The 27,945-nt window shown below is 38.8% G+C and overlaps 1 protein-coding gene across 7 annotated transcripts in view; it reads left to right on the top strand.

Moving 5' to 3' along the window:
- TDRD7 (tudor domain containing 7) overlaps nucleotides 1–27,945 on the top strand; it is a 71,359-nt gene that overhangs the window by 38,245 nt on the left and 5,169 nt on the right. For all 7 annotated transcript variants that reach the window (XM_026013160.2, XM_026013161.2, XM_072727883.1 and 4 more), the window contains 9 exons: nucleotides 692–1,278; nucleotides 4,779–4,965; nucleotides 9,408–9,519; nucleotides 11,188–11,390; nucleotides 12,530–12,664; nucleotides 14,707–14,793; nucleotides 21,084–21,218; nucleotides 23,765–23,875; nucleotides 25,706–26,208. In XM_026013160.2, coding sequence (XP_025868945.1) covers nucleotides 692–1,278; nucleotides 4,779–4,965; nucleotides 9,408–9,519; nucleotides 11,188–11,390; nucleotides 12,530–12,664; nucleotides 14,707–14,793; nucleotides 21,084–21,218; nucleotides 23,765–23,875; nucleotides 25,706–26,208 — 2,060 coding nt within the window. The remainder of the gene's footprint in view (nucleotides 1–691; nucleotides 1,279–4,778; nucleotides 4,966–9,407; nucleotides 9,520–11,187; nucleotides 11,391–12,529; nucleotides 12,665–14,706; nucleotides 14,794–21,083; nucleotides 21,219–23,764; nucleotides 23,876–25,705; nucleotides 26,209–27,945) is intronic.

The following is a 27,945-nucleotide window of genomic DNA, read 5'->3' as shown; positions in this document are numbered from 1 at the left end:
TTCCTCTTCTCCTATACAAACAGATGCTGTCGAGCCATGCCTCTCAGAAATATTACACAGATAAAATTAGGGATTGAATGACATAAGTGCCAGGCATTTTTATCTCTTGTTCGTTGAAGGGACAACTTTTACCTAACTTTCTACTTTGGTGATTGTAAAAATTGCACCTTATCTCTAGAGGGTCTTTTTCTAAATAATGGAAAGCTAAGGGTTTTCTCAGGATACTGCCAGAAGAAGAAAAACAACTAGCTCTTCGGTTTTGTCTAAATATTTTCTAGATTTCTTCCCAGTGGTTTATTCCTGACAGTTCTGATACCTATTCACAGCTTCATCCCACCTTGTATTCAGTCGGTATTATAAGCTGTCGCTTTGGATTTGACAGAGAACTAAGTAAGATGTGTGGTTTACAGGGCAGAAATTCTCATGATTTTGTAGGGTTGTTGGAGACCAGAGGCCACATAAGGAAAATTCGTGCTATTTTATTTTCTTCCTTATTTCTGAAATGTGGCTCATGAGTTATTTGTAGATGAAGGAAATGCATTAATTCTTAGTAGTTGAGAAGAGTAAAATGTACACTTTGTGTTCTCTTAATTTGAAAACAGTGTTGTCCTCATTTGAAATGCATTAATGTGTTTTCAGGTTGTTTATAGCCATTGAGATATCTGTCATTTGCTTTATTTAAAAATTTCAGGTGGAAAAACCTGGTAGCGGTGGTCAAGATTTGCTGCTTTATCCAGCTAAGAGAAAGCAGCTTTTGAGAAGTGAACTGGATGGTGAAAAAGTGCCTCCATCTCCACTACCTGCTCCAAAACAAATACCACCATTAAAAGGGTGTCCAGCAGTTATGCCAGGAGACTTTAAAGAGAAAGTCGCAGAGCTGCTGACGAAATACTCAAGTGGTCTTTGGGCCAGTGCACTCCCCAAAGCATTTGAGGACATGTACAAAATGAAATTTCCTGAGGATGCCTTAAAAAATCTTGCCTCACTTTCTGATGTATGCACCATAGACTACATTTCTGGAAATCCCCAGAAGGCCATTCTCTATGCTAAACTTCCATTGCCCACTGACAAAATCCTGAAGGATTCAGGGCAAGCACATGGCGATTATGATATCAAGTCTATGATTGAGCAAGAGTATTTGCAGATAGAAGAAAACATTGCCAAAAGTGTTGATACCTTTCTGGAGAATACAGCAGTTCCTCCGTTAATCATCCCAACTGAGGCATCCCCATCTGTATTGGTGGTTGAACTAAGCAACACAAACGAAGTGGTTATCAGGTGGGTTTTATTTTCTAATTCTTTTGGACCCTGGTGTATTGTCACTTGGCTATTTTTCCCACAGGTGCTGGGAGTTGAGGAAGAATAGTATATTCTTAGTTCTGTAGAGTTACAATGAAATATAATAACAATTCTTGTTTTCATATCTTGCACATTTCTCTCAACTGCCAGAACCTTTTTGCGTTTGTATCTCTTAGATTAGTTCTTATTCTTCTACGTTATGATTATTTATGTACATTGGTCTCTCCCAGTAGATGGGTGAGCATCTTGAAATCAGACTTTAAAAAAATCAGTCTCTTCATACATACTTAATATTTGTTAAATATACATCCGTTCTTATGAGAAAAGATACTTAGCAGTTTTAAAAATTGGAATGATAGTGTGCTCTGAATGTGAAACAAAATTTATGTTGAAAACATGATAACTATGTATGTCAAAAGCAATACCTAATCCATAGAAAAATTAAGTCACCCACTAAGTAGGTAACACTATTTAACCTGGGACTATGTAGCATTTCATAAATGTCAGAACATCTAAGCACTGCCTACCTAGTATGATACATCAGATTAACTCTTGGAGCCAAAGGTACTTTCTGGTTTCTTGGGCCTTTTGATAACAGTCATTGCCAAAGTGGCTGGTGATAACTGAAATTACAAAAAAAATAAAAAATAAAAAAAGGTCCAGCCACTTGATGTGGACTTTTGGAGAAAATATAGAATACATGAAAGATATTGAAAGACTATAATTTATAGTTTCTGACTCTGGATAAAGAATGGGAAGCAGTGTAATAGCTGGATCTCAGAAGCACCCAGAGTGGTTGTGGACAGAAAAGGAAAAGACTAAATCAGAATAGTATCCAGGCTGCTTCAACCAAAATGTCCCTATGGTTTGGACTGTTATTCCTCCAGAGAATCATTGCTAAACTGGGAATGCCCTAAAGAAAGACCACAAAAAATTATCAAGTTCCTTCAGTGGAAGAATAGATAAAAAATATTAAGTTCTTCTATTTAAACAAACTGAGTGGATAATGAAGTGGAATCAAGTGTCTTGGTATGCTCAAAGTAGAATGTACAGAGGCTTTACAGAGGTCTTGTTTGGGTACAGCAGTTGGAAATGAATAAACCTTTTATTCTAAGATGTGGTACAGCCTGAAGCTGTAAATGGGTTGTTGAGAGTTAGAGATCCCACTGGGGTTCACTAATAAATTGAGGTAGAGGAAGGTTGTTGAGGAACACGTTGCTAACTTTACCGTTATAAAAAAATTTAAACCTGCCTCCTTGGCAGGATCCTTTGGTGTCTGATACTGTTAGTTGTTGGTTCCATTGTCCGACCAAGCACCCAGCACTGGGCTAGACAGAGCATGTGATTTCTGGTGTTCTTACCAAGGGTTGGCAGGATTCTGGATCCGGTCCAGGACTGTAGTAAAAGGGTTCTCATCTACTTTAGGATGATGGATCCAGGTCCTCAGATTGTTTAGACCCCCTTTTCCAGTGTGAATTTGAATCCTGGAATCCATATTCTACCGTTCAGCACAGTGGCTGGCAACCAGGAAGTACAAGGGGTACTGTGTCCTGTTGGGTTGATCCTAGGTCATGGGCAACCCCCCCCCCCCCGACCCCAGTTCCAAAGACTTAGATTCCAGCTGGGCTGAGTCCTAGTGTAGATTTACATCTTCACTCAGGCAGACAGTAGTAGGCTCTAGAAACTGGGTCTGTGACACTCTGAGGAGGTGTCATGGTGGAACCCTGAGACCAAATATGGGAATCACTGGTCTCTGGTTTCAAAGATTAACTCTGTAAAGCCTTGTATTTATGGCATACCTGAGTTGGCCTACCTGTCATTCTTTGCCCACATGCTCAGGTAATTTGGAGACAATGCAGGACCTCATTCTTGTCACTCCCCACCATCAAACCAACCGTAACATCATCCTCACCCCAAGCCGTGTAGCCACTCGTCTCCACTGGTTGCCGTAGAGAGCAGATTTTATCCTGCTTCTCTCCCCTGGCCCCATCCCTAGCAGGTGCCCATGCCCAGCAGACTGCCAGGTCACAGGTTGCTGCCTGGGCTTCAGCCTTTTGGGCTCCCAAAGCTGTAGCAGCACTAAACAGAGCCCCTGGGAGACTCTGGGTCCCAGGAAATGGGCACATGGGTGGAGCCGCAGACCTCCCAGGGACCTTGGGAGCTGAGCGGGCAGCTGCACTGCAGGCAACACCTTCACATTCGTAAAGTTCAGTCAACTGAACCCACAGAGTGTGACAAGGCTTCTTCAGCTTCTAGAGTAGATGACATCCACATAGTATTTGGTTGTAAAATAGCCATTGCCTCAAAAGAGGTATTCTTTCCATTTTGTGCAGGACTTTTTAAAGCTTTTTCTTCCTCGAACAAATAGGTTGAATAGGGTATCTTCTGTCTTGCTGATAGTTACTAAGAATGAATGACCACATTCCCAAGAGAATAGTTTCTTAAAGTTACATAGGACCACTCAGGCCCTGAGTAAAAGCTAGAACAACACCAAGGGCAATGTGCTTGTGGCACGTCCCCCATCTCCGCAGTCTGTGATTCTGGTGCTGTTACAGCACAGTTCCAGCCAAAGACGCTTCATCCTATGGCCGAGATAGCTCATGCTGCAGGCCCCAAACGTAGTTTGCTGGAGTTTACATCCTGGAAGGCAGCCTTTAGTAGAATTGTCCCCCAGCACTGATAGGCAAAAAAACAGCCTGTTTGTCGGAGGAAGGGAAATAGTGTGTTGTGATAACACATGCTGGGACAAGGTGACTGCAGTTTCAACAGCAGAAAATTGTAGAAGGGGTAGGCTGTATCATGAGAGAGACTTCTCAGAAAGTGTACAGTTTAAAAGAGATTTAGTCAGAAGGTATCTCTTTAAGGATATCAAAACTCAACATTTTGTGGTAATTTGTTCAAATTTGTTCAGTAAGCTGGGGGGATGGGTTGTCACATGGTCATGTTTAATATGTTTAAGGCTTTGTTTTTCTCTATTAAAATTTCAGTTGTTCTCAGAGCTTGAGTCTTGTTCAACCCCAGCCTTAGGTCAAACAGTCAACTAGATTCTCTTCTCAATAATCTACAAAGATTGCCCGCAGCCTTAGTCAAAATCCTAAATCCACTCTTGTTAATCTGGCCTGCTTTGGCATCTCCATATCCCACCATATCTCGTCTCTTCCCTTCCCTTGAATCTTAGCCTCGTCCTCCCTGTACATTCCCCAACTGTGACATCCTCTAGCTGTCTGGACTGCTGTCAAGCATTTGCTCTGGTGTGTTCAATCTGGTCTTATTTTGCACGAGCTCCACAATATTACCTTTTCCTTTTCAAGACAGAAATGTTTACTAAGTATATGTTCTCTAACCTGTTGGTATAAGCTATGCCTGAGACTGGAACCAAAGATGGCAGTGGAAGAAACACAGAGTAACGTTACTGTATTCCCATGGTTTTCTTCCTTCTGAGTTGCTTCATTTATGCTTTCTTCCTTTACATAATTCAGGTATGTGGGCAAAGACTATTCTGCTGCTCAGGAATTAATGGAAGATGAGATGAAAGAGTATTATAGTAAGAACCCTAAAGTCACGCCAGTCCAGACTGTGCATGTGGGGCAATTACTGGCTGTAAATGCCGAGGAGGATGCTTGGTTACGGGCACAGATCATCTCAACAGAAGAGAACAGAATAAAGGCAAGTACTATTTACTTTGTCAAAGCATTATGAAGACAAACACATTATTTTTCAAATGTAAGTGTTCCTTCTAATATTGGGTCCTTCCTAACTACATTTAGGGTTTTTTTTTCTCCTAGGAGTTGACAAGATAATATCTGTAAAAGACTTTATCCCTGTCAGTTGTTAAGTCATTGATAGTCATATCATCTCAGAGGTTTTTTTTTTTTAAAGTCTTCTTTATGACAGTATTCATAATCTGTGATATAATCAGGAAAAGGCCTTTATTTCCATTCCTAGGAGATGTATAATAAATACTGATCAGAGGATCTGTGGGCTTCCTATCAGGTCAGCACTCAGGTGTGAGGAAAGCTTATAGATCAGAGGACATGACAGTCTTCCTCTCCCCTCTTCTGCAGCCAGTCAAGGAGAACTCTGAAACAGGACTCAGGTCGTGCCCCAAGAGCTATCTGAGTGTTGCCCTCTCAGTCCTCTTGGAAAGCTCAGAGGGATCTTTTGCCAGTCTCTTCCATCAGCAGGCTCCAAGATTTCCAGACTTAGCCATGTTCCTAGTGGTCAGCCTCTGCCCCATGGCCTCTTTTCTCCCTCAGTGCAGACTGAGAATGGGCACTCGCTCACTTTCAAGGCACAGTTTTGTCTAGGTTTTGCAAGCAGGGAAATATACTTTTGTTTCCGCAACCTCTGTTCCATAATTTGAAACATATTTTTTGTGGTGGTGTCAGTCCCTGGCAAATAACCCCTTTTGTGCCCCAGAATGTGAATACTGCTCGCTGAACCTGGGCTTTGGTCCATCAGAAACTCTCCCCCAAAACCCCTGACCCCAAGAACAGTGTCAGGAGGGTCAGAAAGCAGTGCTTGCTGTTTCTTACCCAGATGGTTTCACAGAAGAGGCCCTTATCCTCTCTAGAGGCAAGCTTACCCAAACCAGGTAGCCACCCTTGGCCATTTACAGAGAGATTTGGGAAATTCCTTAAGTAAATCTACAAAGCTATAGCTTTTAAGCAATTTGACCTGACTTTAAAAATCTGAAAATTGGGGCAGCCCAGGTGGCTCAGCGGTTTAGTGCCGCCTTCAGTCCAGGGTGTGATCCTGGAGACCTGGGATCGAGTCCCACCCACGTGAGGCTCCATGCATGTGGCCTGCTTCTCCCTCTGCCTGTGTCTCTGCCTCTCTCTCTATGTCTCTCATGAATAAATAAATAAAATCTTTTAAAAAAATCTGAAAATTGGAATAGTTTGGCAGTTTCTTATAAAGTTAAACTTACCATATAACCCTAAGTATTTACACAAGAGAAGTGAAAACATAGGTCCACAAAAGGGCTTATACATGTTTGTAGCAGCTTTATTATTTATAATCCCCAAGTAGAAACAACCCAAATGTTTACCAGTAGGTGAATGTATAAGCAAATTGTAGTTTATTCATATAATGGAATACTATTCAACAATGAAAAGGAATGAACTACTGAAAACAGTCATGTGGATAAAACTCATAGACTGTGCAAGTGAGAGAAGCCAGATACAAAAGACTTATCCTGTATGAGTCCAGATAAATGATGCCTAAGAACAGGTGAAATTCATCCGTAGTGATAGAAATCAGATCAGTGGTTGCCTGGGACAGGAGATGGAGGTGGCTTAATTGGAAAGGGGAAAGGGGAACTTTTTGTAGTGGTGGATGTGGTCTGTATCTTGATTAGAGTGGTCATTATGTGGGTCTATACATTTGTCAAAATCCATCAAACTGTATGCTTTAAATGGGCATTTTTCATTCAATATAAATTATATGTGGATAAAGTTTGAAAAAAATCTGGAAAAGTTAAGGACCAAGCAGAGACCTGGACCAGGAGGGACCACAGCATGATTAGCAGTTTGGGCCCTAGTCCTGTTTCTGCCTGTGAATGTCCTTTGCCCTCGGTCAATCCCTCCATTCCCTAATCTGTGTCTCAAATACTCTTACCTGTGTGAGAAAACACTCTGATCAAGAGACCCTGTCTTCACTGGAACCTCCTCTGGGAAAGAAAACCTTTCGCACAATCTGAAGAATGTCTAAAGAAGAGGTAAAAATCAAGAGGGCAGTGTCATGAAAGCCAGGAGAAGGAAGTGTCTGATGGGGGGCGCACCAGCCGTGGCGTGGCTGCTGAGTGTTGGGAGTGAAGGAGTATCTCAGTATGTTGTATAGTCCTAAGCTCTTAGCAGTCGTTGGAGCAATTCTGGCCTGAGCTTGTTCCCCACAGCCCCATGAAGCAGACAGACATACAGAAACCCCTTTATCTGGAGAAACCCCATCTACTTAGCAAGTCTTTTTCCTCTTGAGCTATGCTTAGCCCGAGAGCAAGTACAATTCCCTCCTTGCTTTCCACTTGTCAGATCCTTGGTGAGTATGGGAGACAGGAGTATGAAGTCATGCCCTGAAGTGAGTGCCCTCTGGTGTTGACCCAGACTTGCATCCCAGTGATTCCAGCTGCTTCTCTCAGGTGGCGCTGTGAGATCTATGGCCACTTGATGGTGCCAGAGAACCAGGAATTGCCTGGGGCTGGATGTCAGGACTCAGCCTATGTATGCTGATCCCAGGGCATTAGAGAGAGAAACTCCACTCAGTCCTCACAGAGAAAAGGCCCAGGGCAGAGTGTGTTGGTAGTCAAACTCTCAACCCACGAGCAAGTGTTTTGTAAACTTCAGCTGCCATACAAAGATAAGATATTTGAGGGGGATCCCTGGGTGGCTCAGCGGTTTAGTGCCTGCCTTTGGCCCAGGATCATGATCCTGGAGTCCTGGGATCGAGTCCCAAGTTGGGCTCCCTGCATGGAACCTGCTTCTCCCTCTGCCTGTGTCTCTGCCTCTGTGTGTGTGTGTGTGTGTGTGTATCTCATGAATAAATAAATAAAATCTTTTTTAAAAAAAAAGATAAGATATTTGATTTCAGAAAGAAAGCAGGAAAACAAGCTCCAGATGTCACAGAAACCCTTTAAAGATTTTGGAGCACTTATTTTTTAGTCTCTTAATACTACGAATACATTCTGAATTTCCTAGGAATGTTGATTTCACATGTTGGTCCTGTTGTTAGACCTTGTTCTCTCCATTCTAGGTCTGGGAATTGCAGAGTCCAGGTTGTAGGTGGCGATAGCTCTTAAAGGAAAGGAGCACTTCTGACTCCTGAGGCCTCTGGGGAGGAGGAATGGGTGCTCATCTGGGACTAGAGAAATGGGCCCACAAGCTTAAATGGCTAGCCGTCTGCTCTGGGAGCCGAGTCAGAGATCTCATCCTATGGGGAGAATTGAGTCAACATAGGACTCTGGGAAATGATTGTCTCCAACAAGCGACATACAGGCCCCACACACCCAGTTATCTGGTGGTCCGGAAGAGTGTTCAGGCTCTCTGCAACTCTTATTTTTTCCCTTTGATTCTCTGCTGAGAATTTCTGTTTTGTATGTTTAGTATCATAATCTACATACTAAGAAGTGGCCTGTGGACTTAATTTTTCTGCAGGAGGTAAAAGCACTTGGATCTATGCTACTTGGTATTTCTTAGCCATGCCTTTTGCTTTGGTTTTTGTTGTTGTTTTGTTTTAATAATATCATCTGTTTGAGTTAGAGAAGCATACTAGATTTTTAACACTTTCCCTAAGATTTGTAGTTATCATCATAGAGTTATCATTCTAAACCACAGCTCAGTGTTTCTAGATTTTATTTTTCTCAAAAAAGAAGCTTTGTTTATATAGTCCTTTCCAATATAATGTGTTTATTAATACTCTATAAATAACACCCAAGCTCTTAATGATCTGTGCTAATAGTGAAGAAGAGTTATGCAAGTTTCTGCAAACACAGACCTCTGTTCAGCAGATTTGGGGGCTTTTGCTGAGCTGGACTAAGGCCTAACCCAGCTTTGCACCAGTGAAGAAAAACAAACCATAAGTACTTATTTTTACAGTGTAGAACTCCCTGTTATCTAACCATGACATCATTGTTGTCGCTGACAGCAGCCTGGTCCCTCCAAGCATAATTGCTGGGAGTTGGCCATTATAAGTGCTGTTCTGGGATTTTGAATCTGATAAGTACCCCTCTATAGGTGATGCCCTCTCTAGAAACAAATCAGATCCTTAGGGGTGTGCATCCTTAGTGGAAAGTATATGAATCAAGAAAGAATAAGGTGAGGTGGGCATCACCTTATGTTATGATGAGAGGGCGGGGGCAGTCAGGGTTGGCCGAACCAGTGGTGCTGCTGAGTTCAGCAGTCTTTCCTTGTTCTTTCCATTGGTGAAGAGGAATGGGGCCTGGGGTCAGGAGGCCCAAGTCAGGGCCACCACCCTGGGCGTTTTCCAGGCAGTCTGGCATCCCTTGACATGCTGATTATGGAATAAATGGAGCCAGTTAGAGGCACCAAATGTTTTTTAAGAAGCAACAATAAAGAATTTTATTTGAACCTAAATGATGTTTCTGTTATCATCAGGTATGCTATGTTGACTATGGTTTCAGTGAGAATATTGAAAAGAGCAAAGCATACAAATTGAACCCAAAGTTCTGTTCACTCTCATTCCAAGCTACGAAGTGTAAGCTAGCAGGTAAGAGGAACTTTTTTTAAAGCTCTCTCTATTTTCATACATTATTACCGCTGTACTTTTGGGTGGTTAAATCCTAAAATGTACTAAGTATCTGAAGGTCTTATAATGTGTTATTTCTTGAAAGATATAAATAAAATCATGTTTAATGTCCTCTTTATAAGATAAGATCTTTATAAACATGCTACAATGTTTTTATTTTATTTTATATATAATATGGTTTATCATAAAAAGGTCTATTGTCCAACTTAAAGGTTTTGTTGTTGTTCTAACTGCCCTAGCAACAACTGCTGGAGGCCCTGAATTATGGGGTTTGATTAGTTTGAATCCAGTTGTTGGACCTTTTGTGAAGTGACTTTCTGCTTCTTCCCATGGAAGTGGGCTCTGGGTGCTGCTCATTACCAGATAACACTCCTTCGTGCACCCAAGCATGAGTTAGTGCATCCCTGGCACAGTCGATGTATCACTGTTCTTTTCTTTCCTCCTCACATGTGCAACAGTGACATGGTAGGGATAACCTCCAATTGTGGAGGATGCAGTGGCTGTGTTCATATGTGAAGAAAGACATGGAAGTGTGTGAGCACTGTGCCAGGAGAGCCTGAGCTAAATTCAGAAAATGATCACCATTCTTTCCTGAAAATTAGCCCAGGGAAAAATACCTCCTTCTTAGCAAGAATGAGTCTTTATATCAAAGGAGCTGGGTATGGCTCTATGAGATAAATCTCAAGTAATTTTAGAAGCCTGTTAGAAACCTGTGGGAGTTAGTTTGGAAAAGAACATGTCAAGAGCACAGGACAAGAGTTAGGATGCATGCTGAAATGAGAGGTTTGGGAAAAGCTGTAATGTTACGTGTCTGGAGAACAGAAAGAGAACAAGAGAAATGTATCTCAGAGGGAGTCTGTGAATTTGTGCTTATGGATTTCAAGGGGAAGAATACAGAAATGAACCTTATAGTACCATTACAGAAATGATGAGCTTGTTTTAATTAGTTTAATAGTATAACTTAGAGTTGTCATGTATATGCTACATAGAATTATAATTTTCAAAGAATTTAAAGAGTTATTAGCCTACAATAAAACTCACCTGATACCCATATTATGTTAAACACAATTTAATCTTTCTTTGATAAATCACAAAGTTCTTTGGCATATTCAGAATCATCCTAGTGTACTTAAAAAGAAATACAGAAAAAATTATTTTGTAAATCTCCAATAAATGCATGTTCATTTTATATGAAATAATTGTATATTTAATTAGAAAAATGAAAAGGTGAAGGGTAAATTTTTAGGAAAACATTACAAATACATGACTGGTAGACATAACTGATTGATAACTTCTTATATGTATTAGCCTTTTTGTTTTAAATTGTGTTTGTATATAAAGTGAAGACCATTTTCCTTAGGTAGAAATTCTGATAGAACATCAGCTTTTTTCTGTTTTAAGATTGCCTGCCTTTATGTAATCATTTAAAAGGGCATTCACACTATAATATATATTAGAAGACCTAAGGATAGGTTATGTAAAACAAAGGTTCCCTAGAAAATTTTGTAAGAATTTTATAGTAGATTCACAATTATAGTAAGTGGCCAAAACATTTTAAGATAAACAATCCATTTATCTTAAAATGATTCTGCTAATTAAGTAGAAATTAAAATATTCAATATTTTTCAGGGTTGGAAGTTTTAAGTGATGATCCTGATTTAGTAAAGGTGGTTGAATCTTTAACTTGTGGAAAGATCTTTGCAGTGGAAATACTTGAAAAAGCGGATATCCCGCTTGTTGTTCTGTATGACACCTCAGGAGATGACGACGTCAATATTAACGCCACCTGCTTAAAGGCGATCTGTGACAAGTCTCTGGAGGCTCACCTTCAGGTAGCACAGTGACCACTATAGTCATCTGTTAAACATATTGTAGGGAAGAAAGTTATTAGAAAAGAACATTATAAATTTTGGGCTAGCAACAAATAGGGACAGATTGTGTATTGAGGGGAAAAAGGCAAAGGGTGCTGTTGGAGGGGGAAAGAAGGCCAAAACATAAACAGTCATTATTAGGAATTGGGTTTTCATTTTATTTTCCAGTTTCTACACTAAAATTGTATTTTATATGAAATTATTTTCAAACAAAGGGTTGCGGAAGGGGAGGTGGGCAGAGGGATGGGGTAACTGGGTGACAGGCACTGAGGAGGGCACTTGATGGGATGAGCACTGGGTGCTATACCATATGTTGGCAAATTGAATTTAAATTTCAAAAATGTAAAAAAATTATTTTGCAAAGACAATATGGGCGGATATTACTATAAAAGGGAAAGTTAGATCCATGAAGATGTTTATTAAGTTGTTAGCTTTTACAGTTTTAAAATGTGAAAAACATAAATTACTGCAAAGAAGGAAATTCTTAAATAACTTATAGAACAGCCAACTCTAAAGAATAGGATGTTAAAATGGTCCTTGTGAAGGCTTTGTTGCAACATTGGAAAAACATTTTTTTACTAGGTAGAACAAAAGTGAACTATAAAGATAATATTATAGTTTGACTAAAAACAAAGGCCAAAATTAAACTTTCACGTTTATAGTTTTTAAAAATTACTAAACTTCATGTGGCCAATAAACACATTTTAGAAAGTGGGCTGATAATGGGATTGATTTTGTGAGTTTTAAATTTTAATTTCTGATCATATTGCAAAAATACATTTTTATGTAATTATAACTTCTATAAATTAATGGGGAGAAAAAAAACCCAAATTATATTCTTAGCCTTTCTAGGCAATGAAACATGGTAATAGGTTAATGTATGCAAAATGTCTACCTTGTGCTTCACCAAATGATATTAGATACTCCTTTCAGAAAGAGGTATCCAAATGAGTTTTTCACATTACTCTATCATCTTATCTATTCTCCAGCTTACTTAAAAGATTTAAAATGCAAAGACAAATGAGATTTGTCACCCCTTAAGCAGATAAGAGCTACGCTCTATTCTCAAGCATCCTTGGCGTGTCCTTTGTTTGTTCCAGATTGATGCTATGTACACAAATGTCAGAGTGACTAATATTTGCTCTGATGGCACACTCTACTGCCAGGTGCCTTGTAAAGGTCTGAACAAGCTCAACGATCTTCTGCATAAGATAGAGGACTACTTCCATTGTAAGGTATGGCAGAGAATCCTCCTCCTCTAGCATTAATCCTAAAATTGCAAACAAGAATGTTCTAAATATTAAATATAAGAATGTACTAAATAGTGTATGTGTGTGTAACTTTCGAATAGTAGAAGGTAGAAGCTGTAGAGTAGTGGGTAAGAGCCCCAGACTGCAGAACTTAAAAGACAAAAAACAAAAAAACAAAAAACAAAAAACAAAACAAAACAAAACAAAAACCACTGGTTTCTGCATTATCAAATGAGGATATAATAGTGTGTATATCCATCCATAAGATTGTTGTGAGGACCAGTGGCAAGACTGTTTAGCAGAGTGTCTGGCACAGAGTAAGTGCTCAGTAACTGACAGATTTGTTATTTACAAGGTACAGTTGGTGATACTATAGTGCAGCTGCTTGTAACTTTGTTTGCTAGAGCCAGCTGGGTCCTCTGTCTCAGATAAAACCATGGAATTCAGGGAAAGATAATTTCTAGGCATCACTCCCCAAGCTTTTTTTGGTCCCTGAGAACCTACCATCTCAGTAAATGTGGTTCTGTGTTTAAATGTATTAATAAGCTCCTTACCCTTTGATTCTAGTAGTATTTTCTGAATCACAATCTGTAGAGGTTTTGTTTTAAGGTTCTAGAGTGATGTTCTTACCTCCATTAGGGGATTATATTTGTAATCTGGAATATGCTATGGTTTTGAGTGATTAAACCCTAGTATGACTTCAGTCTTGACCCCCCTCACCCACAGAAGTGAACCCTTCCCTCTAACCTCTGAATGTGCCTCCTGGCATCATTTGCAGCATGGTAGTTTACCTATTTGGGTGTTTGTTTGCCTTACTAGAGTGCAGGCTTCTTGAGGGTAGAGGCAGAGCCTTACCAGGTACTGTTAAGTACCTAATTCATTTAGCTACTACAGTATCTAATCTAGTGTCATACATAGAATAGGTTTTCCAAAATATTTACTGAATATTTAACCAACTTGTATTCAGACTACAGCCTAGAACTGAGGCATTAGATCTATATAGCTTTACCTCTTTCTGTAATACAGATGTCTTAGTTGTATCTCAGGGTCATTACTTAAGTTTGGTTTGCTAATCTATCTTGGAGAAATCTGAGACCTCCAGAGAAGCTGACTCCAGTGACTCATTTACATATATGTTCTTTATTACCTCTGGTGGTGAAAAGCTCTCTTGATAGTCCCTTGTGTACTGGTAATCTGAATGGAGACATTGCCTTTGGGGAGAGTAGAAACATTCATCCTGAACAAGCAAGACCATGGCAGGTCCCCAGCTTCAAACTACAGCAAAGAGAAGGATAAAGAGGCTTACAGCCGTGATTTGTTGACATTTCACTGGCACCGATCTCTGTATTTGTGTTGATAACATTTATTTGGGAATTAAAATCTCATCTTTGAATTTAAATGTTAAAAGTTAAAAAGAAGGGGTGCCTGGTGGCTCAGTTAAGTGTCTGCTTTGGGCTCAGGTCAGGTCCCAGGGTCCTAGGATCAAGTACTGGGGGCTCTACTCACTAGGGAGCCTGCTTCTCTCTCTCTGTCTGTCTGCTTGCCACTCTGCCTACTTGTGTGCTCACTCTTTTTCTCTCTCTCCCTGTCAAATAAATAAATAAAATCTTAAAAAAAAAAAAAGTTGAAAGGAAGAGGCCTTCTGGACAGCTAGCCCAACCTCACTTTCATCCAGGCTCTTCTCCTCCTTTTTGGCAGATTCATTCTCCCTCTTCATGTTTAACTGATGGCATCAGTGCTTGGATGAATCATACTGACCTGCACACTAACGTTTGTAGACATTTTAACAGGGCTGATTTATGAGCCATGTGTGAGGAGGGAGAGTAGACGATGCCATCAACAAATGTCTGAGAAACAAGACAGAAGTTCCATCGCCCTCATGCACACACAACTGCACACTCCTCATGGGGAGCCTGGCTAAGTATGGGTGCACCAGTCAGCCCGAGCCACAGCAATGTTTTTCTAACAGTGTAGAAATCCGCTGCTTGCTAAGAGTAATAAAAGTGTTTTGCATTTCTGTTTTGTAGCACATGACCTCCGAGTACTTCGTTTCATTACCCTTCTGTGGGAAAGTCTGCCTCTTCCATTGCAAAGGAAAATGGTTACGAGTAGAGGTAAAATCAGTCACTTGACTTCTTTTCTTAAGCTTATTATGAAATGTTTCAGACCTACGAACAAGTTTTGTAAAAAATGAAATAAGCACCCACGTACTCATCACCGTGTGAGAAATAAAACATGCCCAATGTGGTTGAGGCTCCATGTTTGCATCTCCTTCTTCTTCTCCCACCCTGGAGGAGCTGCGAGCTGAATGTGGTGTTTCTCATTCCTATTCATTTCTTTATACTTTCACTATATTTGTATTTATACATACTAATTTTTGCTACCTATAGATTTTAATATAGAGATAGTGGAAATACAGAAATGAAAATGTGCATAGAATATTTATAGTAAAACTTAATAAAATATAACTGAGGAGATAAATGTTTATAAAATACATGTAAATAGTGCAATGTATTGATTCTTCTGAAACATGCTTCTTCATTCATTATGTGTAAGGTTCATCCATGTGGGTGTGTATAACCCTCGTTCATTTGTTTTCACTGCTGTTTGATATAACAGTGTATGAAGATGTCAACATGATCACTCCACTCTCCTAACAATGGATATGAAGATTGTTTTTAAGGTTTTGTTATGGACAGCACTGCCAGGAGCCTTCCCGTGCATGTCTGCCAGGGTACCCAAGAAGGAACAGAGCTTCTGGGTCGAGAGAACATGTGTCTTCAGTTTCACTAGATATTGCCTAATTGCTCTCTAGAGTCACACTTTTGCTGGGTTGGGGGAGCCCTTTGAGAGTTCTGGCTTCCTGGGGAAGGGAGTCTCAGATCCTCCTTCCCTCCTGCCCAGGCTGGGGTTGGCTTTGGTGTTCACATACTATTTCCGGTCCGTCATAATCGTCTTATTTTCTTGCAAGCACAATTATGAACTTGAAAAGAGATCTGTTATATTTTGTATATTTCTGTGTTTTTCAAAGGTGGGTTTTGGATTTTTGTGGTTGCTGTTTCTTTTTTTTCTTTCTTCCCTTCTATTTCTGATATCTACTATGTCCAATTGCTAAAATTGCAAACTTGGGTTTGATTTTTTTCCCCCTTTTTGTCTTTCTTAGAGAGGTTCTTAATTTAGGAGCAAGGACCTCTACTTTAAGGGGGTGGAGGTCCTGAAGCCTATAGAATTGTATACAAATTAGGTGTGTGTGTGTGTGTGTGTGTGTGTGTTAAGTATTTTGGGGAGGATAGTATCACTAATTTTTATACGATTCTCAAACCCACCCTAATAAAGTGAATACCATTGCTTTATTCATTTTTTGATACTGTTTAGTAACAGCTTGATAATTATACTAATTTTCCCTTTATTTGAATAAAACTTTGTCATATCTACTTTAATGAAAGCAGCCATTTTAGAGTAATTTTTGTCATTAATGTGAATGTTAGAAGGCTGAAATCTGGGGTTACATGACCAAGAGATGCATATTTAGCTATAAACTTCAAAAACATAACTTGTTAAAAAAAGAACATGACATTATTTGAATTTTAAAGCTCTGTGCTGTTTAGTATATTATATATAAATACACAAATATTCAATTTTTTAACTTTTCATTTTGAAATAATTTCAGGCTTTTACAAAGCTGCAAAAATAGTCCAAAGAGTTCCCATATGTCCTTTACCCACTGTCTCCAGTTGTTAGCATCTTGCATAACCATTATCAGAACCAGGAAATCAACACTGATGCAATGTTATTAACTAATCTATAGACTCTACTGACCTTACCCACACTGCACTCCAAATGTCCTTTTTCTGCTCTAGGATCCCAAGTTGTAGTTAACTGTCATGCCATCTTAGTTTCCACCACCCTGGCAGGTGCTCTGACTTTCTTTGTTGTTCATGGCTTTTTGAAGAGTAGCAGCATTTTTAAAAATTAGTTTCAGCGATGGAATTTAGTGATTCATCAGTTACATAGAATACCCAGTGTTCATCACATCAAGTACCCTCCTTAATGCCTATCACCCAATTATCCCTTCCCCTCCAGCAACCTTCAGTTTATTTCCTAGAGTTCAGTGTCTTTTATGGTTTGCCTCCCTCTCAGTTCTCATTTTATTTTTCCTTCCCTTCCCCTATATTCATCTGTTTAGTTTCTTAAATTCCACATGAGTGGAATCATATGGTATTTGTCTTTCTCTGAATGACTTATTTCCCTTAGCATAATACCCTCTAGTTTCATCCACATTGTTGCAAATGGCAAGATTTCATTCTTTTTGATGGCTGGATAATATTCATAATATTCATAATATTCATAAAATATATATATACCATTTATTCATTATCCATTCATCTGTCAATGGACACCTGATCTCTTTCTGTATTTTGGCCATTGTGGACATTGCCGCTATAAATATTGGGGTGCAGGTGCCCCTTCGAATCACTATGTTTGTATCCTTTGGATAAATACCAAGTAGCACAATTGCTGGGTTGTAGGGTAGCTCTATTTTTAGAGTAGCAGCATTTTGTAGAGCATCTGACAGCTTGAGTTTCTTCCTGTGTAGCATCAGGTTCTGATTTTTTTGGCAAAATACCTTTTTGGTGTATGTCAAATGCTTTAGATAAATATCTAATATTATTTTTGTTTTTCTATTAAATTGTGCATTGTCCGCCTGGGAGGTAGTAGAAGTGTTCATTCTCTTAGTGATGCATAGAAAGTTAGGGAAGGAAGAATGATTAATGAAAAGCAGATCCTGTGTTTAAATGATGTATTTCTTCTTGACATTGTAGCTTGTCTAAGCTTTATTTAATGCCTACACCTTCTGAACTTACTTGAGCTAACTCTGTTCAGTGGCCATTACTTCTTCTTATTTTCTGCAGATACATCCTAAGTGGTCTGTATTCACTTTCTGTGCCACCTTCAAACAGCTCTGAGCCACTGCTGTCTAACTTCTACCTGCACTCCCACAACCTGTCCTTGCAACCACACCTTTGCTGCATAATTCAGCTGTTGTCTTCCAGGTCTTCTCTTACCAGGCCTCTCGGCTGCACTAACAGTATTAGTATTAAAACTTGAAATTCCCTTCTCACTAAGCCATCATGGTATCAAATCCTCCTAATTTTCTTCAGGATATTCTAATGATTTCTTCTCCTATTTTTCACCCAAACCTGCCCCCCACCTGCACTCTGCAGTGTCTGTCAGTGCCCCAAGTCCTGTCCCGGTTCACAGTTCTTCTCAGCCTTCTAAGTAATGCCATCTCATTGGTTCAGTTACCGACTTGGTCCTCATGACTCTCCAGTTTGTTTTCTAGCCCTTGGTGAGCTTCAGATTTAGGCAGAAGTCAGCCTAATTGCCCATTCGCAAACTCTTCAAGCTCTGCATGTCTGAAACCAAAATTATCTTTCCCCATCTTTGTCTTCTTCCTATGTCTGTATTCTAGTGGTACCACCATTCATGCAACCATTCAGCCTGGTCCTGGAGGGTTACTTGGATTCCTGCATCCTCCTCAGCCTCCAGGGCAACTAATCACCAAAGCCTGCCATTTTCACTTCTTTATCATTTCTTGCCTAGATCACTGTAATACCATGGTTCCTCTGTCCTTACTCTTGGCTTCCTCCATTGGAGCCATGGATGCCACTAGAGTGAGTGACCCAAAATGTAAATAATAGCAAATCGTAATACATCCAACTTTCAGTGAGGCTTACTATTTCCCAGACACAAAGGTTTTCTAAACATAATTGATTTCAGTTAATTCTTCACAAAATCCTGTGATCCCATTCTGACTGAGGAGGAAAGTCATTCATCTAGAAAGTATGAGCTGAGATTAAAACCCTATCTACTTGATTCCAAAGCCCTTACCCAGTCTGACCACCAACAATACGTGGCCTCTTATAAAGCTGACCATCTTATTCTTCTCCTGAAGACTTGGTTTAAAAAAAAAAAAAAGACTTGGTTTTGGCTTCTTCTCATCTACAGGGTAAAGTCTGGTTCTTGAGGACATCTGGCTCTCCAGGATTTTACCTTTACCTTTCTCTCAGCCTCATCTCCTGCCTTGCCCTGCCTCTCCCTTTACATTCCAACATAACCAAAATGCTTGTAGCCCCCATGCATAAGAAATATGTATGTCTTGCTCATCTTTTTCCCCTGTGTTTGAAATGTTCAGATTAGCCCCTAAGTGGTAACTACTCTTACCAACCTCATTTACTACCATTCATCATGTAAAGTCCAGCTGAAATAGTGATATTTATGAAATTTTAATTTGTGGAAAAGGAAATACAAATATCCAAAAAGTATGATTATTTCTTAAAACAGCAAAGATTTACACAACTTAAATTATCCAGCCAAAGGGTTAGATAAGTCACAATGTACCTGACAGACTTATGTAATAATAAAGTGATATAAAAGATAATGTGACATGAAGTATTTTTGAGACATTTAATGAAAAGTAGCCAATTATGAAATAGCATATGCAAATACATTCTAATTTTTATAAATCTAATTCTTTGTAAATGTGTGGATAAAAGTCTAGAAGGATAATTATAATCTATTATAGATTATAAGTGATTTTCATATCTTTTAATTAAGTTTTCTGTGATAAAGGTATTTTACTAATATAAGAAGAAAAAAGTACGTTTTAAAGAAAAGTACCAATTCTAGGCATTCCCTCTTCCTGAATGAAAAATTGCCCTAACATCTACTTCCTGTCTGGGTCAGGTACCCAGACAGGAAGTCTCTATGTTCTTATAGTACCTCATGCATAAATTTATTATTGCCTTATTACATTACATTCTGATTATATATTTGTGTCATCATCACTCATGAGATTCAGAGCTCTTTGAGATGGGGAAGTATATGTCTTTGCACAGTTATGCCTGGATATAATAACCATTCAATATATACCAACCATACCAGTATATCTGTTCAGTATATATGTTTGAATAAAAAATTACATTTGAAGGTACTGTTGTAATACTGTTTGTATTTATCAAAGTCTTAAAAGATTAAAAAGCTATGCTATTATATTTTTTCCCACCTGGATGGCTATATTTTTTAATTTAAATTCAATTAATTTATTTTAATTCAATTAACATGTAATGTATTATTGGTTTCAGAGGTAGAGGTCAGTGACTCATCGGTCTTATAGAACACCCAGTGTTCATTACGTCATGTGCCCTCCTTAATGTCCATCACTCAGTTACCCCATCCTTTCATCCCCCTCCCCTCCAGGAACCCTCAGTTTGTTTCCTATGATTAAGAGTCTCTTATGGTTTGTCTCCCTCTCTGATTGTCTTGTTTTATTTTTTTTTCCTCTCTTCCCCTATGATCCTCTGTTTTGTTTATTAAATTCCACTTATGAGTGAGATCATATGATAATTGTCTTTCTCTGATGACTCATTTCACTTAAGTTATGCTATTGTATTAATAAAGCATTTACCAGAGCATTAGAAAAAGGGTTTAGTTTTGTTATATCTGATATACTTTTGGTATATTCCATGCCAAGAGTGGTCCAGTTCTTCTTGACAGTCATTATGCTGAAAGCACCACCATTCTCAAGGTGGCAATGAGAGCAACTATAGGCATGAAGTCCCTGCCCACATAACCATCCTGATGGGGCTATATTTGGCCAATGCTAACTGTATTCACTGAGGCAAATATCACAAAGGCTTATTAAGGGAAGTTTGGGCATTTAAAGGTATACCCAGAATCTTATGCTGTAATGTTACCCTTTGACCACAGATAGGTAATTATTGCTTTGACTCAGTGTGTAATTTTCCAATTTTTGAATTATTAATTTGGATTTATTTTACCTCTCTATGACTTTCTGAGTTTCAATTTCATGGAACAAATGATAAAAACTGTCAGTGGGCTTTTTGACAAAGCTATAAAATGCCAAAATATGTTACGATTTAAAAATATATAATATTTACATGTTTAAGAAAACTTCTGCCTGAATTCTATTCTTTATTTCCTCATTGCTAAGACACAATAGTGTTTTCTTCCTCATATTTTAATATTTTGGAGAACAGATTACATCTTTAATCATTATATAATGATGTATCAGATTGTTTTATAATCAATAGTGTCCTAGAATTGAAAACACAGCAAATATTATATTTGTGAATTTTATTATTATTAGTTTAGTGATTACTACTGATTAAATGATTTAACAACTCAATGTTGAAATTAAATCTATTCTAAAAGAATATTTATTTGGTAAATAGGTACATTTTAAAATAAGAAAACTTAATTATCACTGATAGTCTTTGTTGCTTTTTATATGCATTTTAGAGCTATACAAAATATAATTGCACAGAAGTGCTTTGGCCTTTTGGATATGCTCATAAATTAGCCAACATTTGTCTCACTGCAGATCACGAATGTTCACAGCAGCCGGGCTCTTGATGTTCAGTTCCTGGACTCTGGCACCGTGACATCTGTGAAAGTGTCTGAACTCAGGGAAATTCCCCCTCGGTTTCTACAAGAAATAATTGTGATACCACCTCAGGTATTATATGTTACAAGCCTGGGAGATTTGCTGGAAGAGATCTGGATGTATTTATAATCATGTTGTGAGATGCCCTCTCAGTTTTGATCTTGACAATGAGCAAAGTCCGAGTTTGTAACAAAATTGGAAATGGTCCAAATGTGGTTTGTTCACTGGTTTTCAGATGTAAAGTTTGGCTAACTTAAGAAGATCAGTCAAACTTACAGAAATTGTTTGATAAATGTTTGTTTTCGAGTATGTCGCATCATTAGGCTATGTTGTCCAGTTAGGGATTCCATTTTAATAATTAGATGCCAGTGCTCACTTCTACACGGTTTCAATATCTTATAAGTAATACTTACTTCCTGTCCTGTGTTCTTAGATTAATTAAATGGCCATTATCTTAAGAAATCTGTTTGTATTCAACCATTTTCTTTCTATTTATTTATCATTCATTCATTCATTCATGATAGACATAGAGAGAGAGAGAGAGAGAGGCAGAGACACAGGCAGAGGAAGAAGCAGGCTCCAATGCAGGGAGCTGGACGTGGGACTTGATCCCAAGTCTCCAGGATCAGGCCCTGGGCTGAAGGCGGCACTAAACCGCTGAGCCACCCGGGCTGCCCATATATTCAACCATTTTCTTACATGAATTTTTCTCCATAGATTTGAGTAAAAAGATTAATTTCTGCCTAATCTGTCTCTATTAATAAAACCTCAGATAATAAAAATTTTGCATTATTTTGAATTAAAATTATTTAGAACTATTTCCTACCTTTAGGAGAAATAGAGGATTTTGTATAGACACTAGTAGTTTTTTAAAATAAAATTATTCAATATTCTATTATTTCAGTAAGCCACTTATATTTGCCAGAAGATACCTATGCCATCAAAATTCAGTGAATAAAAAGTGCTTAGCCATAATTAGCATGGTTTTTGTAACTTTTCTCACTCCTGTCACCACTGCCTTTTCTGAAATGACTGTTACAGAAATTGTTAAACTTGTGTTCAAGCCAGTTTTCAAAATCACTTTTATTCTTATTGTTGCTCAGCCATAATACTGAAAATTGTTAAATGCCACTTTCACTTGATAACACCTCTGGCCTCTGTTCCCCGTGTTAGAACATTCACCCAGGGCGAGCCTGTCCTGGAAAAGGTTCCTCACTAAAGGGGAAAGAATATCCATCCCTCTGCCTCTGACAGTCGGAGGGCCACACAATAGGACTTTCTTTGTGCTACAGCATTCAAAGCCATTCCAAATTTTTTTCTATTAATCCTATCTAGATTTGTTATTTTATAGAAATGAAGTTGGGAGAACCTTAAGAGCCAACTGGGCTAAGCTGCTGGCTGACATCTCCGTGAGAGAGGTCTAAGTCAGAATAGGACACTGATGGTCTGTCTGCCAAAGCTGACCCATAAATATTGGGTTTGGGCTCTTGGCTGTTACAGTGTTTTAAATTGCGAATTGGTCATCAAGATTTAAAACAGAAAAATTCATACAAAAATCCTGACAAAACTAGAAACTCCGACTATATTGAACACTCTCCTTTATGGGACAGGGCTCTGTGGGAGCTTGGGAAGTGGCATTCCGCTTTGCAGGGCCCCTGCTCTCCAGTGTGCTGCCCCCATCTGGCCCATCTGGCAAGGAGGGATCCTTGCCCCCTGGCCTCTGCAGGCCCCCTGGCCTCTGAAGAGTGTGCTCTCTCTGCTCTAAGGGACCTCCTCCCCACCAAGAAAGAGGGCACATCCAGGGGGCACAGGGAGAGTCTCGGAGCCCTTGAAGAAGAATGAAGAAAGAAGGAATCTGGGAATCCTGGAAATAGGTTTCTTCCCCTTCACAAGATTGCCTCAGACAATTCAAGGCTTCCATGAGAGAGGGGAGCATTCTTAAGGTCACCTTTTATTCCCTGCTGCACCCATTCTCCAGAAGTTTGTGCAGTGATGGTGGGTGGTAAAAGGCATTAGGGAAAATGAAGCATTTAGGTATCTATGAATTTCACTTTTTCTTGCCCTCCTTAACTCTATTCACAACCTCCTTCCAAAGGTGACCACAAATGCCTGGCACCCACAGGTACTCAGGAAATGCTGAATGAAGTACGTTGGCCTCTGAAAAGATTTTTGCACCCAGAGTCATTTCATCCAAATGACACTTCATTTTTTTAGTTGCACTTAGAGGGAAGACCTAAATATAAATCCCAAACCTGTCTTTACAACTCTGTGATCCGATGCAAGTTAGTCTCTCTAATTCCATTTCACCATCTGAAAAATGGGGCTACAACATTGGCCCATCATGCAGAAGTATCATAGGATAAGTATGTGTGTGAATGAAGTGCCTGGTGTAAGCTAGGAGTAGTAACAGGAGTAGAGACAACAGAGGTAAAATAAACAGAGCCAGGAACATAGCAGATGCTCCAACCTAAGAGCTCCTCAGTCCTCATTAGTAGCTATTGCTGTTACTTGTTTTCTATCTTAGCAACATCTGACTTATAGGAAAATAACATTGACATTACTTATCAGTACCTATTTTAAGATGGTGTGTTTGTTTTTCCATCATGTTTTCTTTCCAGGCTATAAAGTGCTGTTTAGCAGATCTTCCACAGTCTATTGGCATGTGGACACCAGATGCTGTGCTTTGGTTGAGAGATTCTGTTCTGAATTGCTCTGACTGTAGCATTAAGGTTAGTTATCTTGATACATTTGGAAAGGGAACTGTCAGCCAAAAGGGCTCATTTGTTTTTCTGTAAAAGAATTTTATCTTACCGTGAAACTGATACTTTCAGATCTGACACACTTTTATAGTTAAGAGATTAGTCACATGTGTGATAAACTATTTCATGGTTTGATTTTTATTTAAGAATGTATCCTGTATCTCCAATATTATTTTTAAACCCTTTATGTAATTTTCGCACTATTAATAAGGTAGCAGAGCTCTCTGCTCCTGTTTTGCTCCATGATAAAGAGTCAAGTTCCCAGCTGAGGGAACTTGATAAATGTTTCTAAAGACCATTTAAATAGGTCTTCTATTTCTTTTTTTTTTTCTAATGTAAGATGGCTTATAAGCAAATCATTTTCTGCCCCTGAAGGTTTACTTAAACTGCTTTATTTCATGAGCTCCTATTTCTTTTTCTGCATTTTTGCACCTTTGTATCAAAAACATTGCTCTTATTTCCAAGAATAGAAATGTAAGATAGTTCTCTGTTTTAATGAAAACAGTGTTATTTTTATATAAACATTTAACAGTGAAATGCCCTTGAGAAACATCTTCATGAAAATCTCCAAATTATTCTAGCTCACGCGGATTTTCTTGTGTTTATACAGTTACACACTTACTTACCATTTTATATTCTTTAATTGCCACACGATAAGGAATATTGTGTTTCTTAACTATGGTTTAAGCTCTTAAAGCCAGAGTATTGGGTACTCAATAAAAATATTTTGTAATGGTTGATTTTTGAAATGGCACTTCTGTATCATAAATATCAAAATAAATTAGCAGTCATTCATTCATAGCACTTTAAAGTGCTAATTAATTTAAATAGATTCATCCTGCTAGGAAAATTATTTTTAAGTAAATTACTACAGATGAATTACCTCGTCTCCCTGTCTCAGACCTCTGTTCCTGCCTTTCGTTGTCTGCCCTATTTGGTAAGAGATTGATGTGGCTGGAAGCATCTCATTTTTGTCATTCCGAGGGTAAATCAGAGGAGCTGGTAAGAATTACCAGGCACCCAGCCCTTTGGGACACACAGCTCTACAATCCCAGTTGTCAGTCTGCGTTGTTCCTGTAAGACACTCACCCCTCTGGCAGAGAGAAGTAGCCAGCTGCTAGGAAAAAGGTCTCTTGGGTAAAGGGGCAAAGCTGTAATTTTGGCCTATTGAGTGTAGCTTTTTTCCTCTTTTTCTCCTTAGGTTCCCTCCCTCATGTAACTGGGGAGGGGCAATAAAGGGTGAGGGCAGGTATTAAGACCAAACAAGGCATTTGGACCAGAGGTCTCCAAGGGTATGGTGAATGTCAAAGCTTTATCCTTTGCTTCCCAGTCTGAGGATACACCAACCTAGGTGGAATGCGCGTGGAACCTCTTGCCATTCTTATGATGATTTGTTATTGTTGAAGCTGGGAGATGAGCACATGAGGGTTTGTCATACTGTTCTCTTTACTTTGAGCATTTTTAAATTTCATTAACCAAAAAAGTGTTTAATCATGATACATAGACTCCATCTCAGTGAAATGACCTCTAATGGGTTACAAGGTCCTCAGTTTTTAGATGTTAATAAAGTCTTCATTTCTATAAGCCAGCTGCTGGCATCTAGACTGTTTGGACTTAAAAGCCTGTTCACTACTATAGCTGTGATAGATAATTTATCTTACCTTAAATAAAATGAATTTTAGCAAGTTGGGGTTTCTTGCAAAATACTATGTTTTAAATATCTGAGGTTGGTATTATAACTGCCTCTTGGAATTCAGTGTGAACTTGGATTTGTTGAAATATCTCATGTGTTTTCCAAAGGTTACGAAAGTGGACGAAACTAGAGGGATCGCACATATTTATTTATTTACCCCTAAGAACTTCCCCGATCCTCACCGCAGTATCAATCGCCAGATTACAAATGCAGACTTGTGGAAGCATCAGAAGGATGTGTTTTTGAGTGCCATATCCAGTGGAGCTAGCTCTCCTAACAGCAAAAGTGGTAGCACCCCCGTTCCGGGCAGCACTGGAGACAATTTCAGAAAGAGCCTCACAGATGCCATCAAGAAGTCCGTGGTGGACCACACCAGCTCTTTCTCTGTGGAGGAACTGCCACCTCCTGTCCACTTGTCGAAGCCAGGGGAACACATGGATGTGTACGTGCCTGTGGCCTGTCACCCGGGCTACTTTGTCATCCAGCCATGGCAAGAGATACATAAGCTGGAAGTTCTGATGGAAGAGATGATTCTGTATTACAGTGTGTCTGAGGAGCGCCATGTAGCAGTGGAAAAAGACCAAGTGTATGCTGCAAAAGTGGAAAATAAGTAGGTCCTTGGACAAAGCATTTTATTCTACTAAGAAAAATATGTAGAGTGATACCAAGAGTCCTTAATCCCTGCAGGGAGACTTTGAACTACACAAATGGAAATTTTGAATGTGAAATGAGACTAATGATCATGCCATTTTTTGATATTTGAAATGATGTCATTTATCTAAAAATCTAGTGACCATATATTAAATTCCTGTTAAAATGTTAATTATATCTAAAATGAAGGTTTAAATGTTTTTTCTACATTTCTATTAGACAAAATATTGTTTATTTAGAAATAATGTTTTTTACTGAATGACTTATTTTTTTGTTTTGTTTGAATGACTTTTAAATTTTAAAAACAAAGTACTTATTGTAGAAAATTTAGAAAATACAAAAAAGTATACAAAAATCAGCCAATGAGGCATAACCTTTGTTAAACTACTTATGTATTTCTTCTAGTTCTTTTCTATACATATTCATACAATTGGTATATTATTATATATAATTATTATATATAATTCCACACCTATTTTTTTTTTTGCTTAATCCTGTGAACATTTTTCCATGCGATAAAATTTCTTCGTAAACATTTTTAATGGCTGAATAATAGTCCATCATAAAGAGGAATTATAATTTACTTACCATTCTCTTACATAGGGTTTTTTTCTCCCAGATTTTTCACTGTTCTAAATAACAATGAACATAAATATTCGTTCACATTTCAGATTATTTATGATATAGACTACTAGAAGAGATATGACTTGTTTAAAGATGACAAGATTCCTGATATATGTTGTCAGCTGCTCCCAGAGAGCTTGCGCCACCTTTTACAAGGTGCAACAGTACCTAGTTCACTTCTCCGGCCTTCAGACAGTGAGAACCACAATTTCTCATTTGTGAAGTCCCGTTTTCTCACACTTCATATTTGAATCCACATCCTCCTTTCCTAAAGCCCTCCAGTGTGTTCTGGCTCCAACCCAGTGAAGCCCAAGCACTGCACTCTATGCACTATAAGGTCACATAAGCCCTAGAGAGGAGCAGTTTGCCCCCATCCCATCTCCTTTGCCAGCATTTTTTAGGGTAACTGACCAAGCATACTTGATGATGTCACACACAAAGAACTGTTCCCCCATAACAGACACACACACACACACACACACGCCCACACACACACAAACCAGAACTCAGTTTGAAACTTCAAACTGCTTATTTTATTTTTTATAAAATGCTTTTGTTCATTCCTAAGACATCAAGCATAGGCATTTGTAAAAATTTCATTATTTTCATGAGAGAGAAAAAAGCCTAATTTTTCACTCTTAAGAGAGAAAAGTATCCTAGCTCTCATTTTCAGAACCATTCAGCTTATAGGTCACAAGCTTTTCATCGTCCCCCCCCCCAAAAAAACATTTTCACCATGTCATGTTTAAACTGTAAGTATACATGGCTTTAATTCCACACAGGAACATCACTTGTGTAAATTTGCCTACCTCAGAACTCTTCACAGAATAATTTAATCACAGCTAAAACGAAACTAATGTTAACTGTTATCTGAAGGACAGATTAATGGTGATTAGCAGTGAGGAGGTCCAACTTGGGAGCCAGGGTCATGTGGGGCAGGAGAACTGCTAATAAACAGACTTACAGTATGGCGCTTCAGACTCAGCCCCCTCCCCGCATGGGTCCAACAGTCCTACTCCCGGACATTAACCAGCTAATTTGTCTCTAGATCATCAAAGATGTCTTATAGATG

This window comes from Vulpes vulpes, chromosome 12, assembly GCF_048418805.1.
Source record: "Vulpes vulpes isolate BD-2025 chromosome 12, VulVul3, whole genome shotgun sequence".
NCBI lineage: Eukaryota > Metazoa > Chordata > Mammalia > Carnivora > Canidae > Vulpes > Vulpes vulpes.
Note: the sequence above shows the minus strand (reverse complement) of the source record. Positions and strands in the feature narration are given on the sequence as shown.